This window comes from Leiobunum rupestre, chromosome 11 (genome assembly GCF_980474605.1).
Source record: "Leiobunum rupestre chromosome 11, qqLeiRupe1.1.hap1, whole genome shotgun sequence".
Classification (NCBI taxonomy): Eukaryota; Metazoa; Arthropoda; class Arachnida; order Opiliones; family Sclerosomatidae; genus Leiobunum; species Leiobunum rupestre.
This window is the reverse complement of record NC_143394.1, coordinates 32979739-32997517: the sequence shown is the minus strand read 5'-3', so window position 1 is coordinate 32997517 and position 17779 is coordinate 32979739. Positions and strand designations below refer to the sequence as shown.

The window sequence follows — 17779 nt, the reverse complement described above, 5'->3', positions numbered from 1 at the left end:
CTATGGTTGTTTAGCTATAGCCGAAAAAAATAAAAAATAGACGAGTATTAATTAAACTTTTAGTTATTACCGAGCCAATGACGCTTTAATTTTTGTTAAAACCAAGTTTCGAACAACTAATATAGACCACTATAGTACTTGACAACTTTTTTTACCATAAAGTTTTAATTAATTTTTTGAAAAAGAGAGATTAAAATGAAAATGCTTTTCTCTTTGGCAGCCGCTCCTTCGTTAATAACTTACTTAAGCTGTTCTTGTCGGGGAAACCTGCGTAATTAAATTTAAATCGATAGTTCCCGCGCTATTTTTAATCCGATTACGGAGTATTATGTTCAAACTTCATTTAGTCTTGGAACTGTTTTTGACAAACCTCCACCGCCACCCTCTTGACTTAGGTCGACTTTATAAGAACTTCTTCGCTTTGTAAATTGCTTCTAAATTCCTTTAACAATAACTTTGCTGGTTTTGGCAAATGTTTTCAACCTTAAGTTTGAATCAAATGAACGTGATTAGTCGTAAAAGCGTTTAAAGAATGCTAGTGGAAGACTAATGATATCAAACCAATATGAGAGCAGTAACGGTAACCAATATTGCCATTTCCACTGATAAGTCAGGTAGCGTCTAATTTACCGATGCATACCGATTAATCGGCTAGCGTCTAATTTACCGATGCATACCGATTAGCCGGGTAGCGTCTAATTTACCGATTCTTACCGATTAGCCGGGTAGCGTCTAATTTACCGATTCTTACCGATTAGCCGGGTAGCGTCTAATTTATCGATTCTTTCCGATTAGCCGGGTAGCGTCTAATTTACCGATTCTTACCGATTAGCCTGGTATCGTCTAATTTATCGATTCTTACCGATTAGCCGGGTAGCGTCTAATTTTCCGATTCTTACCGATTAGCCGGGTAGCGTCTAATTTTCCGATTCTTACCGATTAGTCGGCTAGCGTCTTATTTTCCGATTCTTACCGATTAGTCGGCTAGCGTCTTATTTTCCGATTCTTACCGATTAGCCGGATAGCGTCTAATTTTCCGATTCTTACCGATTAGCCGGGTAGCGTCTAATTTTCCGATTCTTACCGATTAGCCGGGTAGCGTCTAATTTTCCGATTCTTACCGATTAGCCGGGTAGCGTCTTATTTTCCGATTCTTACCGATTAGCCGGGTAGCGTCTAATTTACCGATTCATACCGATTAGCCGGGTAGCGTCTAATTTACCGATTCTTACCGTTTGGCCGGGTATCGTCTAATTTATCGATTCTTACCGATTAGCCGGGTATCGTCTAATTTATCGATTCTTACCGATTAGCCGGGTATCGTCTAATTTATCGATTCTTACCGATTAGCCGGGTATCGTCTAATTTATCGATTCTTACCGATTAGCCGGGTAGCGTCTAATTTATCGATTCTTACCGATTAGCCGGGTAGCGTCTAATTTTCCGATTCTTACCGATTAGCCGGGTAGCGTCTAATTTTCCGATTCTTACCGATTAGTCGGCTAGCGTCTAATTTTCCGATTCTTACCGATTAGCCGGGTAGCGTCTTATTTACCGATTAATACCAATTATCCGGGTAACGTCTAATTTACCGATTCATACCGATTACCCGGGTAGCGTCTAATTTTCCGATTCTTACCGATTAGCCGGGTAGCGTCTAATTTTCCGATTCTTACCGATTAGCCGGGTAGCGTCTAATTTTCCGATTCTTACCGATTAGTCGGCTAGCGTCTTATTTTCCGATTCTTACCGATTAGCCGGGTAGCGTCTTATTTTCCGATTCTTACCGATTATCCGGGTAACGTCTAATTTACCGATTCTTACCGATTAGCCGGGTAGCGTCTAATTTACCGATTCTTACCGATTAGTCGGCTAGCGTCTAATTTACCGATTCATACCGATAATTCGACTAGCGTCTAAATTACCGATTGATACCCTGTATTAGTATAAAACTACCGATACACGTGTTTTTACAGATTTATGAAAGATAATTTCTTTACAGGGTCGGCACATATGGCTCTTGTGTGACAACTAATATCTTCGAACTTTCACGTAGCGGACCTCAGCTGCCATGTCATCGTTTTTTTTTCAAAGGTTATCGGTAAAAATCGGTTAATAATTGGGTAAAATCGGTAACGGTAACGATTAGTGATATCGTTAGAAAACGGCATCGGTATCGGTTAAATAACGTTATCGGTCAACTCCAAAAAAGGACAAAATGGAACGTAAGTGAAGATCATTGTAACTTTGTAGTTCGGACATTCCACACGAGCTGGCGCCACCAGTTCTGATCTTTGACCGGCCCGCCTATCTCTCTCTCTCTCTCTCTCTTCAACCCATACCGAGACGAATAAACACAACGGTCTTATAAATTAGGAAAAATGTCTGTCTGTGAGACGTTTCGAGTACTATTTATATAAAGATCTACAGTATTTGGCTCTCTTTTAAGCGGCTCATCTAGAAATTTATCGATTTACGCTATGGTGGAGAGAAAAACCAATAAATTAAAGCAAAACAAAAACTACGGGGGTTGAAAATATAAAACAAAAAATCTTGGGATGTATGGCTCTTTTACTCTTTGCATTCTTCGCATCAACCGCAATTTATGAGCACGTTATTTCGACTTATCTGTTCTTTGGGGTGAAAGTAGGAAAGGGGGGAGGGGGCGCCGAAGCGATAAAAAAGGGGGCAGAATAATACCAATCCAATATATTTCTAAATTGAACGTATAAAGTTGTAAAAAAAATAAAGAAATGGTAAAGTTTTCGATAAGGAAACAAATTGTTCAAACTCGGAGCTCTCTCTATCACGAACGAGAGCCTTTCAACGTAGGACATTATCAGGTAGTTATGAGCGGGAAAAAAGTCGGAAATTTATTGGGGGATACTTCAATGGGCGGATGGGTTATTATCAATGATCTATGTCGAATTGGTCCCGTCCCCGATCAAACCCCCTTTTTGGTCAGAGTCCTTTCGTCCGCGATAATAGAGTGGCCGGGGTCTCCTTCGCCGAGGCTTAGACCGATTTCTTTCTTTCTTTTTTACTCTTTTGAGTAGGTTTATGAGAACGTTTTATAATAAAAAGGGGAGCGTACACGAACGAGTGGGAAACGCGGGCCTACGTTTCTTTCTTCAATTCCCTTTTTCTCCTTCGCCGGAGTTTCTCGCCATTCAGCGTTCGGCATTTTCAATGGGAGAGCGCCCTCCTTATCTTCGCTGGCTGTCCAACGCGCGGCTCGTGGGCGAATGTATAAAGATGAAAAACGAACCGTCCCTCGTTTAAATTATACGGTGATCGACGAAGAATTAGGATACATGTTGCGTTTGTATCGTCGTGCTATTTTCGTAGGAAAAAAGACCAGGATGCCGCCCACTTACGTTCTTATAAAAATGGTACAATCAACCCTCGTATTGTGGGTTTCTTACCGGTTTTTTTACCGGCCCCAAAATCAGCTTAGTTTTATTAAATTATATTTTTAGTTACAGGAAATTACTGAATTTTTAAAAATAATTTATATTCTAATTTTATTTGCATCTTATTAAAATTTATAAACAACGGGGTTAACTTCGCGGTTATTTAAGATTTAGGCGTTTGAAATTGAAATTGTGGAGAATCCTTACATGGTATAATAATAATAATCAGCTAAGCTAATAGCCAAGGAACCACACAGGCTTAAGTCATCAAGCGACTTTTAAAGCCATTAATCCAGGTGGCCGGGTTACAATGCGTAAGAGGGTGGTGGCAAGCCCTGCATGCCACGCGAGCCAACAGCTCCCTACTCTAACTATAAAGTAACATTGGCCTTCTTGTTTTGATGTTTCTTCTGCGTCACTGGTGACGAATTGATGACGTTATACTACCAAAAGCACTGGACATGAGTAAATTCAACGAGGCACCCTGTTTTTAAGCATAAACTGAACTGAACTTCTACGTCTTTCGTGACGAATGAGCTACATAAAAACAAGTTCAGCAAGCGTAGCTTATTTTATAGAAAGGCCTATATTAAAATTCGTGTTTGGATATTTTTAGTTTTAGGAAATTACAAAAGACTAGGAAATAGTTTTTTGCATGTCATTAAAATTGATCGAAGTCAACATAGTGGTTTAAAATTGAAATGGTGAAGGATTCTTTCATGCCAGAAAGATGAGACTAATATTTATTTTTGTGAAGAAGGACACGCGATGAAATCCGTGTTTGGACAGTACTACACGCGGTTAAGCCCTTACGAAATCGTTCTATAGATTTTCTGTAATATCTTATAGAAATCTATAGAAAATACAATATTTGTCTATTAATACTAGAAATTTCAAAGATTTATCTATTGAAAAATATATGATTTTTTAATGAAAAACTACAGAATATTGTAAAAATTAATTTTAGTCATTTTACTATGGGTCCCGATTCCATTTCTATAATATTTCTATAGAAATTTAGGGGAGGGCCCCTTACAAAAAATATTAGATAAATTCTAAAGAAATGTACTTGGAATCCTATAGAAAATTCTATGTATTACAGATATTTGGGTTATTTTCTATAACCACTGAAAAACTCGTGTTAAGATTTATCTATTTTAAAATATATGATTTTTTAATGATTATAGAAAAACTACAGAATATTCCTAAGATTAATTTTAGTCATTTTACTATGGGGTCACGATTACATTTCTATAAAATTTCTATCGACGTTTTGGAGAGGGCCCCTTTCAAAAAAATATTAGATAAATTCCAAAGAAATGTATTTGGAATCCTATAGAAAATTCTATGTATTACAGAAATTTTGGTTATTTTCTATAACCACTGAAAAACTCATTATATTAAGCATTCTTTAGAAAAGCATAACCCTTTCTATATATTTATACAAGAATTTATTTATAAATTTATAGAAAATACAAATAAAATGTCTTACTAAAACCGAACTCGCACAAAACTGCAATAAAGTTTTGTTCCACGCTAATAATGGCGTCTGAAAAACGTATTCTCTTATTGCGGGCAGCGCTGTAAATGCGTTTCGCTATTTGCGGAGTGTTTTAATGTTTTTCTATCGGAAATATATAAAGCCTTAGAAATGCTTAAAAGAAAAGGGGAGCTTTTAAGGCTATTTCACGAAAGTGATCTATCAAGTGTAGCCCCTATGTACTTCGAAATGGCTTCTTCGTCGTGTTTATACACGCCAAAAAAAGCCGAAGATTTTTTCCGTTCAAGAAATGGCAATCTGGTATAAAAGTCAAGTATACGTACAACGTCCGGGTATATACGGAAGAGGGGAACCTTTTCTGTCTCTTTGGGCCGCCGAAAGCACCTGTTCTATTTGGAACGCTTCACCTTTTCTGTTTGTCTATCAATTTTCGATATGTACTGGAAAGCTCACGTACAGGCGCGCGTCAGATGTTGACAATGGTTCCCAAGAAACGACTGAGCCGGGGCAAGACCTAGCTCTATCTCCCAAGATACGCCGCGGTCAAAGGACGGGATGCCGAACGAGTAAAATACATCTGTTTCTGCGGTTTGGTGCCCGTTTGGCGACTGTTAAGATGGAAACTATTAGGAGCTTGCCCCCGATTCGTCGATCCTTTAAAGACGGTATCACGTCTTAATGTAGTTAAAACTATTATTGACCACCTTATTTCGTAATCCTCCGAATAGACCAATACGTATATTACAAGGGATAGGATAATTTCACAAGGCCATCAGAGGTCGATTCTAAAATACCCGTAATTATAGCAGATGGCGCCAGCAGTCGCTAATTAAATTTTTTCTAAAAACCCAGAAAAATACAGTGTTTATTTTTTTTAAAGAATTCCACACGTGTTAAGCTTTAATTTTTTGTTTTTAAGATATAGTTTAAAATTTTGTTAGAAGTTTTTTTTAATTAAATTATATGTTTATTCCCTCCTCTCAATAAAAGTTTAAATTGACGCCATCTAGTAAGAATAAAAGCATTAAAATCGAACCACTAATGGCTTCGTTATAGTTGTTTGTTTCCCTGTACGGAATTTATGAATAGGTCTATAGTAATGTCTAAACCCGAGTTGTACGTTATGGCAGAGGTAGACTTCTGTTTATGCTTAAAATAACCAGAAGTCTACTGGTGTTTTCTATAAACTTCTGGTTAGGTACATAATTTTACCGTTTTTTAATATAAAGGTTCTATTTTAGACTTTTACAGATTTTTATTAAATAGTTTAAGAAATTCAAGAAAGTATGGCAGGATATTTTGCTGAGTTAGGCTCCCAATTTTAATTTTTTTGGGGCCCCTTAGAAGGACTTTAAGACCCTATTTTACTTATATAAGTTTGCCAAAATATAGTGATTCATTCCCAGTTCAATTTCCAGGCTTCATGTAATAGAATTTAGTTTAAATTTACGGAAATTTAATAGTTTAACCTAAATGCTCTCGCTAATTCTGTAATCAGTTACGTAATCACTTCAATACAGTCAAAGCTACAAGTTTGCCCACCAATTACAGTGCTTTTTTATCGCTACAAATCATTGCAACGTATTTATTTATACTTATGTATAAATTAATATATTATTGATTTACGTTTTCAAAAAAAAATACAATTTTACAAATAGTACCAAAACGTTTCCATGTTGAAAACCCCTTTTAAAATTTAAATTGAATTGAATAAGAATTTTCATCCTTACGTAGGTACATTTATATTCCATTATTATCATATATTTATACTAACACGAATTTTTAAAAATAAATTCTTCCAGACTATTTGTTCAAAAACGTTTCCCGGTTCTCTCATTTTTATTGATTTGAAAACTTTCGCATTTAATACTTTCAACTTTGAAAGATTTTTAGGAGAAGTGCTTCAATTTTGTATTTCTTAATAGACAAGTTTTACGAAACAATCGCTGTGTAGTATTTTTTTCCCACGACCGCGCCTAGCTAGCCAAGTAGCTCCCCGGCGTTTGAAATGCGGTTAAAAATAGAAATTCTTTTTAGACATCACAATCGCGGCGCTCTCTGTATTTTGTTTACAGAGCAGTTATCGATTTTTCTATCTTCCCAAATACCAATAGTGTCTAAAAACCTGGCCGCCAAAAAAGCTACAAATTTTTTGCGGGGGTTGAAATATCTATCCTACAGTCGTATACGCTTTCTGTCAATAAGAATTGAAAATCCCATCTGAAAAAAATGAAAGGGGGGGGGGAGAGGGGAAAGGGGTGGGAAGAGGCAGATCGAGAGAAAAAAATCCTTGAAAAGTTAAGAAAAAAACCCCCTCCTGGTTTGTGGGTAAACAGAGGTTTCACTTTTTTGAGAGGGAAAACTGGCGTTTCTTAAAGGAAAGATGGAAGGGTTTATAGTGTGCTAAAAAATGAGACAACTAAATAAAAAGAAATGTATTTCTTGGGTGGTTATATTACGAGTGTGGTGTGACTTCAAACAAAATGTTTGGCCACCAGTAAAAATATTGAAGACTAATAGTCTGAGAAATTGGAAGATTGAAGATTGGTTTAAAAGCAACCCTCCAACAACCTCTCTCTCTCTCACTCTCTCCAACTTGGAGTCAATTTTGGAGGTATAATATTCCTATTCTTGCTGAGAGTCCCGTAAAACGGGAAGTAAAAAAAAGATTTGAACAAGACCGCCCGATTCCTATATCCTGGCTGTACCGACACATATATGGAAATCCACACCTATTCGAAAGAGACTTTAGGGAAGAAACCTCACCTCTGAACTGATCTCTACAAATTTTCCGATTTATTTAAAAACGTTGGTAAAAAGAATATCATTTTAACTTATTTAATTATGTTTTTTACGCAACCAAGCATTTATTTGAATAAAGGTGGCATTTATTTTAATAATTGTTTGTTTTATTTAAATAATAGGCTTATTCACTTTCGATTATTTAAACATTTTACAATTTTTATTCAACTATTGGTTATTTAAATAAATATTATTTAAATATCGCCCAGCTTATTTTATTCATGGATAAAAATTAATCGACTGCCTAGCACTAACCTCGCGTGTAAACCCCCTCTAGGCTCTATTTAATGGCCGCGATGACGTCAGAGCCCACTGACGTTCGACAATGGCTAAAATAGCCATCTTTAAAATACGATAATTTCGAGACGTCTTGGATGTATTAGTCGCGTTTACGGTAAGTTCGCAAACGCGATGTATACGGTGAGGAGGTCGATCTGGTTACTCGAACGCTACATTTAGCTAGCGGAGGTCTATATCCGGCTACTCGAACGTAACATTTAGCTAGCGGAGGTCTCTATCCGGGTGGAATATCTTCGGCGTAAGCCATTGCTATTTTAGAGAATTAGCAAAGCAGGGCGCGCGTAATCCAATCTATGGCCAAAACACTCGGTCTTCCTCCGCAGAATTTATCGAATTAGCGTGCTTCTCGAGATAGAGATCATCCGATCGGGTTATGTCTCTGCTGCAACTACACTCACTACAACGGAAACGGATCATATCGTCGTCATTCTCTCTCGCTTTGAGTCGCGGACGAAAAATTGAAAGTACAAAAGGAGGTTCCAACGATTTTTTCTTGCCATTTTTCTTCCCTTTTTTGAAGTTTCCGCGAGTAGAATCGGCGGGGCTGAGAAAGGGAGCAGTTTCTCTCTCTCTCTCTCTCCATAATGGTGAAGGGGCAACTTAAGCCTTTGAGGGAATAGCACAGCGGACTTTAGTTTGGGCAGCCCTCCTGACAGTAAAATCGATGATTCCCTATTAGGGCAACGATTTCCAATTTAGCGACGGTACCCATTGTACTCTCTGGAAAAACAAGAACCACAATAGCCCCCTCCCTTCCCCCGGAGCCTCTCTCGTATACCCCGTCGATTATGGACCCCCCGACCCACCCAGTACGGAATCAGCCCGGACTTTAAGAGAACTGCGAAAGGGGTATCAGCCCAATGAAGAATATCCATCTCCCGAAAGGGGATCGTCCAATTATTCTCGCGGATGCTTCAAAAGTGAGAGCTAACGGGCCAAAGTTAACGCGGTTGGTGACTCCATGTCTGCGCCCGAACACGGTGGCGTGGCTATGCAACAACTGGCACGGACCAAAGTGGTAGACCTCACCCGTTTACGCTAATCTCGTTCATTTCTTTACCCTAATTTCTATCGTTGATTGTACGATTTGACATCGGATATGACTTAATGGACCGGGCGAAGTATGTCTTGAATTTAGACCAAAAATACAAATTCAACTTTGTAACCACTAATGTTTCTAAATCACATCATAGTTTCGAAATTTTCATAAGTTAATTACAGCCCGATTTAAACTAATAAAATACTTGATTTCATTATCATATAGATTGCGTTAATTTTATCGAGGGGTAAGACAGTCTCAGATAATCTCTACACCGAGTTCGTGCATTTAGCACTGTTAAAGGTACATATTTTAAAATTCAGGGGTAATTACCCCTCGAATTTTATTCAACCTTTTTTTTCGCTTTCGAAGGGGTTTTATAAAACTATATTTGGGAATTATACCAAAAACCACACTGTGAAGCGTCCTATATCAATTGAGCTATGGTTAAGATTTCAAGATTTTCGAACGAATCTAGCGTTAGTTATATATTGCCTTCAAAATCTAGTACGCAACATAGGGATTTAGAGATTAAGAATAGTGCCAGCGATGTTTACTACTAATCTAACAAAAATTAAGTCTTTGATAATTAAAATCGGCTTGCGATCCACTCTCCGAAATGATGAGGCACGCTTGACTTTAACAATTATTCACGGGGTTACGAAGTTTGATATCACATTCTGAAATACATATTTCATCCATACGAAACAATAGATCCAATTGTTTTATTAGACAGGAAACCAATAGAATACATTTCTAGAGTTGTAGACTTAGCTACAAATTCTCCGAAGTACTGAGCAAAACCAAGCTATTAATTAAAACCAGATGTAAATTGAACGTGAGAAGACAGCTTTTCAAAATAACCAAACGAAAAACCAAAAATAATATTCTTTATTGTCAATTTATTTAACGATAGTTATAAAAAAAAGTTCAATCTGCAATCTTGCAAAGTATTAGAGTACCTAGATTTATAAAATAGCTATTGTAAATCTCTAAATAAAAAAGACAATAACGTCTTAGATGGAAGACCCCCAAAAGCAATGAGGGATCAGTGCCGGATTCCTACCTATAAAACGAAACTGGAAGCCATATCTTAGGCAAGGTAAATTCCAAGACTTTTAGATCGAGTATATATACACCTTTAAAAGGAGCCGACGGGGTTTACAAAAGACGACACGTAATTTTTTTCTCCAAAAAAGCTGAGGCGGATTAAGGTACATTACTGTTCCTATTTCGGATAATAGATGCTATCATTAAAAGAAGGCGGAAAATTGGAGTAAAAAAAGGGGCTACAAACAAAGCCTTTTTTGGGAAATAGACCTTTTTATTTTGTAATAAAGAGAGGACGTTGTTTAATCGACGCTACAAAATGGGAACTTGGGAGATATTTATGGCTACAGCCTTTTGAATAGAACCACCAGGGGAAGCGATTGCTCTCGCTCATTTTCTTATTGCATTTCAATCGATATTAGCTTAATGGAGTTTCACTCGGTTTTTTTTATTTCTCAAGATTTTGATAGTGGAGTTCCCCTTTTTTTAATTCGGGTTACGGCGGGGAGATGGCGCTCATTTCGGCCATTCTTTTCTTAGCTCACCCTTATTGTTTGCTTTTTTTTTCGTTAGTTCTTAATTTGATTTGGTTGTACATTATTGTGTTACCGAAAATTAGAAATCAGATTGCTATCACGCGCCCGCCATACGGTATGTACTTTATAATAGTTTTATTTTATACGTTGTACGCCCTCTCGCGGATATAATTTAATCTAATGTATGCTACCACTCGGTTTTTGTCTTTTATACATTTTCGGCGTTTGGATTTTTGGTTGAATGTTTATTGAATTAAACATATGTGCCGATGCACCGCGTTGCTAAGTGTCACGAAAGGTCAAAGGACCCTAGTGCGTTCTGTTACTTTCTGACGAGTACTTTTAAATGAAGGAAGGTTTTTAAGAAATGTTTCTTGCGTACATTATTTCAAAATGAAATTGTTATAACATTGTTATAAACTGAAATAGGTTTGTATTAATGCAGAACGAAAGAGGGGTAAAGACTTAACAAATTATTAGGGCCCCTAAAGCCCAGGAACCTAGTCAAGTTTTTCCCTTAAAAAACATATTGTTTGATAAAAAGTTATTATCATGGAATTTAATTATGGTTTCACAGGCGCCTGGGCCCAAAACTATAGAATTATTGCTCTACTGAAACCCGGCTATGATCTCGTTCCGCGACAAACCCCAATCTAGCAGGATATGTCATTTAAAAACGCGGTACAAGGCGATGAGTTTTAAAGAAGATTTCCCATAAATTATCACATTTACCGGTTAGGGTGCATTCCATTTTAGATAGTCAGCTAAAGGTTTTAAGCTCTTACGTGACAAAAAAAAGTACCTTCGTACGAAATCGAGGTGAAATTTGAGAACGAATCCGTGGGAGTAACCCGAAGAAGCACTTTAATTATGCAAAATGACTCTTCTATAGCCTTATTTTTCCATGTTTCGAAATATTCCTACTTCGCAATGATCCATTAAATATTCCAAGACTATCCTTTCAAATAATTGATTTAATCGAATCCAAAATTCCCTTTCATTTATGTCATCAAATATTAATCGTTAAAAATTAAATGTTTGAAGATTTTTAAATTGATTCTTTATAAAACCTTTTAAGGAAGTAAGCACACCGTATTAGAGGAAGAAAATGCATTTTTAAATTATCGAATTATTTTTATGTTGGATCAAAATAATCCTATTTTAACAGAATCTTACGTTAAAAATAAGTTTTACCCTTACAAAAATTAACAAAATTTTAAATAATTACTCATAAGTTTACAGGAAAACGAAGGTTTTCCATGTCTATAGAAAAATTGCCAAAGTTTATCTAGATTCTATTAAAAGGTTTTCTATATTCTAGAGTGCCCTACAAATATTTCTATAAAAGACACCTTGAAATTGTCTATAGAAAAATTGACAATTTTTATAGAAAGTAAGGTTTCTATAACCTATAGAGTGCTCTATAAATATTTCTATAGAATATTTATCCCTATTTAAAGATTTTTCATACCTTTAGAAAAAATCGACGAATTTTCTATAGTCTATAGAACGTTTAAGGTTTCCTATATCCTATAGTGCTCTATACATATTTCTACAGAAAACACGCCAAAATGTCTAGACCTCTTTCGTGAATATAGAAAGAAAAAGCCGAAATTTCTATAGATTCTATGGAAATTTGGGTAATTTTTATAGAGGATTACGATTAAATTGCTATAGATTCTATGGAAATTTGGGTAATTTTTATAGAGGATTACGATTAAATTGCTATAGATTCTATGGAAATTTGGGTAATTTTTATAGAGGATAACGATTAAATTGCTATAGATTCTATGGAAATTTGGGTAATTTTTATAGAGGATTACGATTAAATTGCTATAGATTCTATGGAAATGTGGGTAATTTTTATAGAGGATTACGATTAAATTGCTATAGATTCTATGGAAATTTGGGTAATTTTTATAGAGGATAACGATTAAATTGCTATAGATTCTATGGAAATTTGGGTAATTTTTATAGAGGATTACGATTAAATTGCTATAGATTCTATGGAAATTTGGGTAATTTTTATAGAGGATTACGATTAAATTGCTATAGATTCTATGGAAATTTGGGTAATTTTTATAGAGGATAACGATTAAATTGCTATAGATTCTATGGAAATTTGGGTAATTTTTATAGAGGATTACGATTAAATTGCTATAGATTCTATGGAAATGTGGGTAATTTTTATAGAGGATTACGATTAAATTGCTATAGATTCTATGGAAATTTGGGTAATTTTTATAGAGGATTACGATTAAATTGCTATAGATTCTATGGAAATTTGGGTAATTTTTATAGAGGATTACGATTAAATTGCTATAGATTCTATGGAAATGTGGGTAATTTTTATAGAGGATTACGATTAAATTGCTATAGATTCTATGGAAATTTGGGTAATTTTTATAGAGGATAACGATTAAATTGCTATAGATTCTATGGAAATTTGGGTAATTTTTATAGAGGATAACGATTAAATTGCTATAGATTCTATGGAAATTTGGGTAATTTTTATAGAGGATTACGATTAAATTGCTATAGATTCTATGGAAATTTGGGTAATTTTTATAGAGGATTACGATTAAATTGCTATAGATTCTATGGAAATGTGGGTAATTTTTATAGAGGATTACGATTAAATTGCTATAGATTCTATGGAAATTTGGGTAATTTTTATAGAGGATAACGATTAAATTGCTATAGATTCTATGGAAATTTGGGTAATTTTTATAGAGGATTACGATTAAATTGCTATAGATTCTATGGAAATGTGGGTAATTTTTATAGAGGATTACGATTAAATTGCTATAGATTCTATGGAAATTTGGGTAATTTTTATAGAGGATAACGATTAAATTGCTATAGATTCTATGGAAATTTGGGTAATTTTTATAGAGGATTACGATTAAATTGCTATAGATTCTATGGAAATTTGGGTAATTTTTATAGAGGATTACGATTAAATTGCTATAGATTCTATGGAAATTTGGGTAATTTTTATAGAGGATAACGATTAAATTGCTATAGATTCTATGGAAATTTGGGTAATTTTTATAGAGGATTACGATTAAATTGCTATAGATTCTATGGAAATGTGGGTAATTTTTATAGAGGATTACGATTAAATTGCTATAGATTCTATGGAAATTTGGGTAATTTTTATAGAGGATAACGATTAAATTGCTATAGATTCTATGGAAATTTGGGTAATTTTTATAAAGGATTACGATTAAATTGCTATAGATTCTATGGAAATTTGGGTAATTTTTATAGAGGATTACGATTAAATTGCTATAGATTCTATGGAAATTTGGGTAATTTTTATAGAGGATTACGATTAAATTGCTATAGATTCTATGGAAATTTGGGTAATTTTTATAGAGGATTACGATTAAATTGCTATAGATTCTATGGAAATTTGGATAATTTTTATAGAGGATTACGATTAAATTGCTATAGATTATATGGAAATTTGGGTAATTTTTATAGAAGATTACGATTAAATTGCTATAGATTATATGGAAATTTGGGTAATTTTTATAGAAGATTACGATTAAATTGCAATAGATTCTATGGAAATTTGGGTAGTCTTTTTAAAAGATTACGATTAAATTTCTTTATATTCTATGGAAATTTGTGTAATTTTTATAGAAGATTACGATTAAATTGCTATAGATTCTATGGAAATTTTGGTAATCTTTTTAAAAGATTACGATTAACTTTCTATAGATTCTATGGAAATTTGGGTAATTTTTATAGAGGATTACGATTAAATTGCTATAGATTTTATGGAAATTTGGGTAATTTACACATAGAATTACGATTAAATTTCTATAGAATTTCTATAGAAAATTTATGTAAAGGAAGCTTTTATAAATAAAACCCGTTACTGTAGTTGGCAAATATATTTAGGACCAGGAAAGGTATATTTTAGGCTTCGAAAGTTTCACGACCTTTCGTTCGAAAGTGTGTATGTATATAGAAAAAAAATCAGCGGGTATTATTCTATTATAAGTAGAAGATGTGTAGGCGGTTCGCGTAAACAGTGAAACCGCGCTCAACGGCTCAGATTTTGTAGTAACGGATTCTTGAACCGGCTTTCGCGTACGAAACGGGCATGGCTCAAAGTACCCCGCGGCTCTGGTATTATAACTTCTGCTAGGATGACTTTAACCGCTTCTAAAGACGGATCGCGCGCTTTTTTAATAGAGATATACGCTACGCCGAAACCAGGTTTCTTTCTTTTATGGGGGCCTCCACCATTTCCCGAAATTTCGCTTCGGGCTCCTAAAAATACCGGAACGATTATGACGATAGCATCACCTGTGCTTCGCAGTACGGTGGGGGGGGGGGGCTTGAGACTGGCCTGATGAACGTAATAATACTTCATTAAAACAGACCCAGTCCGCCTCCCCGTAATTGGGCCAATTGGGAACGACGCCGAGCTGGTAGACGTAAGCCTTTGCCTCGGAACCATTTATAAATATATTAAAACCTTCAGAATTTCCCATCTTATAAAAAGGAAAAGATATATGGCCCGTTATCCCTTTTCTTTCTTTATTAGTTTTGGACTCGGGGATAAGTTTAGACACCCATTAATTATGGAATACCTTATTTTTATTATAGTGAAAGAATTTATTTTCGCTCAGTTATCTTGGGTTAATTGTAATATTTTCCCGGCGATCACGCTAATGTTATAATAATAATCAGCTAGGCTAATACCCAAGGCACCACCCTAGGCCTAAGTCATCGAGCGACTTTTAAAGCGTTTAATTCACTTACAAGGAGACGACCCGAGGTGATTTTCACCGATTTGGTTCAAATTCGGGGGATAAGTAGACCTCTATGTAACTGGAAATTTCCCAAAAGGAATAGCTTCGACGGGCTTTAGTTTGGCCATGGCAACCAAAAATGTTTTTGATTATAGGGAGTTTACAGTATGACGTGCCACTACGTCACCCGTGCTTTTTCCTATTGATAAAAATTTCCCACCACAATGGCGGCCATGCTCAAAGCTACGGAGTGATATTTCCCTATTTAAAATATACTTTTCCCTATGGAAATTAACAAATGAAAAAAATTAAAGTATTAAAAAAATTGTACATTAGGTAAATTCAGGTTAATTTGGGTAAATGCGTCTACAATTTTTTTAATATTTATTTTTTGATATTTAATTTTTTTTTTCAAATCGGGGACCCTAAACGTCTCCGATTTCTCCGTGTTAATTTCCAAAGGGAAATTTAGATTTTAAGTAATCAAAACCATTTTTCATTGCCATGGCAAAACTAAAGCCCGTCGAAACTTTTCCTTTTGAGAAATTTCCAGTTACATAAAGATCTACTTATCCCCCGAATTTGAACCAAATCGGTAAAAATCAGCTTGGGTCGCCTCCTTGTTAGTGATTAAAACACGAATAAATTTTATAGCGTTTTCTGTTTACCATGCTAGAAGCGCTCATTAACATTATTAAATTGAATATAAAATGGGAGTGTTACCAAGGAAACGTCATAAAATATAACTTCATACTCCAGCTTCCATAGTGACGTCATTCCATTTCTTAACTTTAAAAATTTACAAAACGTCTTAGACATCGACATGTTATACGTAATACAACGGAATGAAATGGAACTAAATTCCAATTTCAAGGGATTAATCTAATTCGTTTTGTAAAATTTTAATATTTAACAATTATAATATTATTTAATTATTACGATAAGCGCCAAAGTAATCTAAAAGTATCAATGTACCTTTACGCACATGGAACGGAGGGGTACAATGTACCCCTCTTAAAATTGCAATGGGGTGCCAAAAGTTTGTTTTTGTATTACGTTTAAAGGGGGCAGCATATTCAATATTCAAAAATTACCCCCCTTCCTTCCTTATCCGAAACTTTCCTACGCGCCTGACCATAAGTGTATAATATTGTTACAATAGTGTGACACTTCCTATTCTTAACCTACTGAGAGCTATTCACAAGACAGGTGGCATAACGAGCTTCGTCACCGATTTGTGTCCGCTTGCTAACGCGTCACTCGTAGCCTTTCACAGCGACTCGCAAGGGGGAGATTTACTTCTTGTGATGACGTCACTCCGTTACTAGCTCTCAGTAAAATATTAACCAAAGTGACAAACTTATAGTATAATATTATAGACTTATGGCCTGACTAATTAACCTAATTTTGTTCACCTTAAATATAATTCTATAACATAAACTTCAAACCGTTCTTATATATTAGTCTTTTACCGAAAAAACATCAACACAATAAATATACGTATTACAATAATGAAAATTCTTAAATATCCACAGAAATGAACAAAAAAGAAAGCTCACCTGTGGATAAGTTTGAGGGTGGAAGCAGCTGCACGGCGCAAAACATCCCTTGCAAAACAGACAGCGTCAATACTGTCCTGAAAATCGCACCCATGTTTGTGTCTTCGACCGAATTAAATTTGTATAATTAACGAAACGGTAGTTCGAGATAACGCGAAAATCCAACGCAGAACGGGCAAAACTCTCACGGTTATCCAAAGATGAAGATATAAATTAAAATAAGGTAGTCTGACGATTTCCACTTCTTAATCCGTTAGTCTTCCAACGTATCGCGCTTTGTATTTTTAGCGCTCTAATCGACGACTTCGGGGATGAGAAATGGCTCGGGACGACACGGAGGGCCTGGTGTCGAGCTATGACATCATACAGCGTAGAGCGGAGCGGTCGGAGACGAAGCTCCGGCGATGTCTGATCGCGAACTGAGAGAGAGTCGGTTCACTCGGGCTCTCGGCTGCGGCTCACTGATGCTCGAAGTTGGTGTTCTTGGAGGAAAAGGCGTTTGCTGCCCAGGGAAGCGGATAGTGGGTGCACGCATGCGTAAAGATTGTAACCCCCCCGTCCCCGCGACACCCTTCGCAACGCCAACACACTGACTCTGCCTTCTAGAAGTTGCGGAGACCAAGGACTAAAATAATACCGTAGGAAGTGATGTATCGACCCCCCATTCTACCGACCCCCCTTTAATATATACGTATTGAAGATGGTCATCCGAGGAATTGTCGATAACGTACTTTGTAAGGACCTTTGGCCACATTAAAAGAAAATTGCGCCCCTTTTTATACAACCGTTAGGATAATCTCCCCAGAC

The 17779-nt window shown here is 35.7% G+C and overlaps 1 protein-coding gene across 1 annotated transcript in view; it reads right to left on the bottom strand.

Annotated features, from left to right (window-relative positions):
• Positions 1–17422, bottom strand: part of LOC149922310 (uncharacterized) — a 123774-nt gene extending 106352 nt beyond the window's left edge. Inside the window, exon 1 of the mRNA XM_090163631.1 lies at positions 16973–17422. Within this exon, the coding sequence (XP_090019757.1) occupies positions 16973–17066 (94 nt within the window). The 5' untranslated portion in view covers positions 17067–17422. The remainder of the gene's footprint in view (positions 1–16972) is intronic.
• Between the last annotated feature and the right edge of the window lie 357 nt (positions 17423–17779).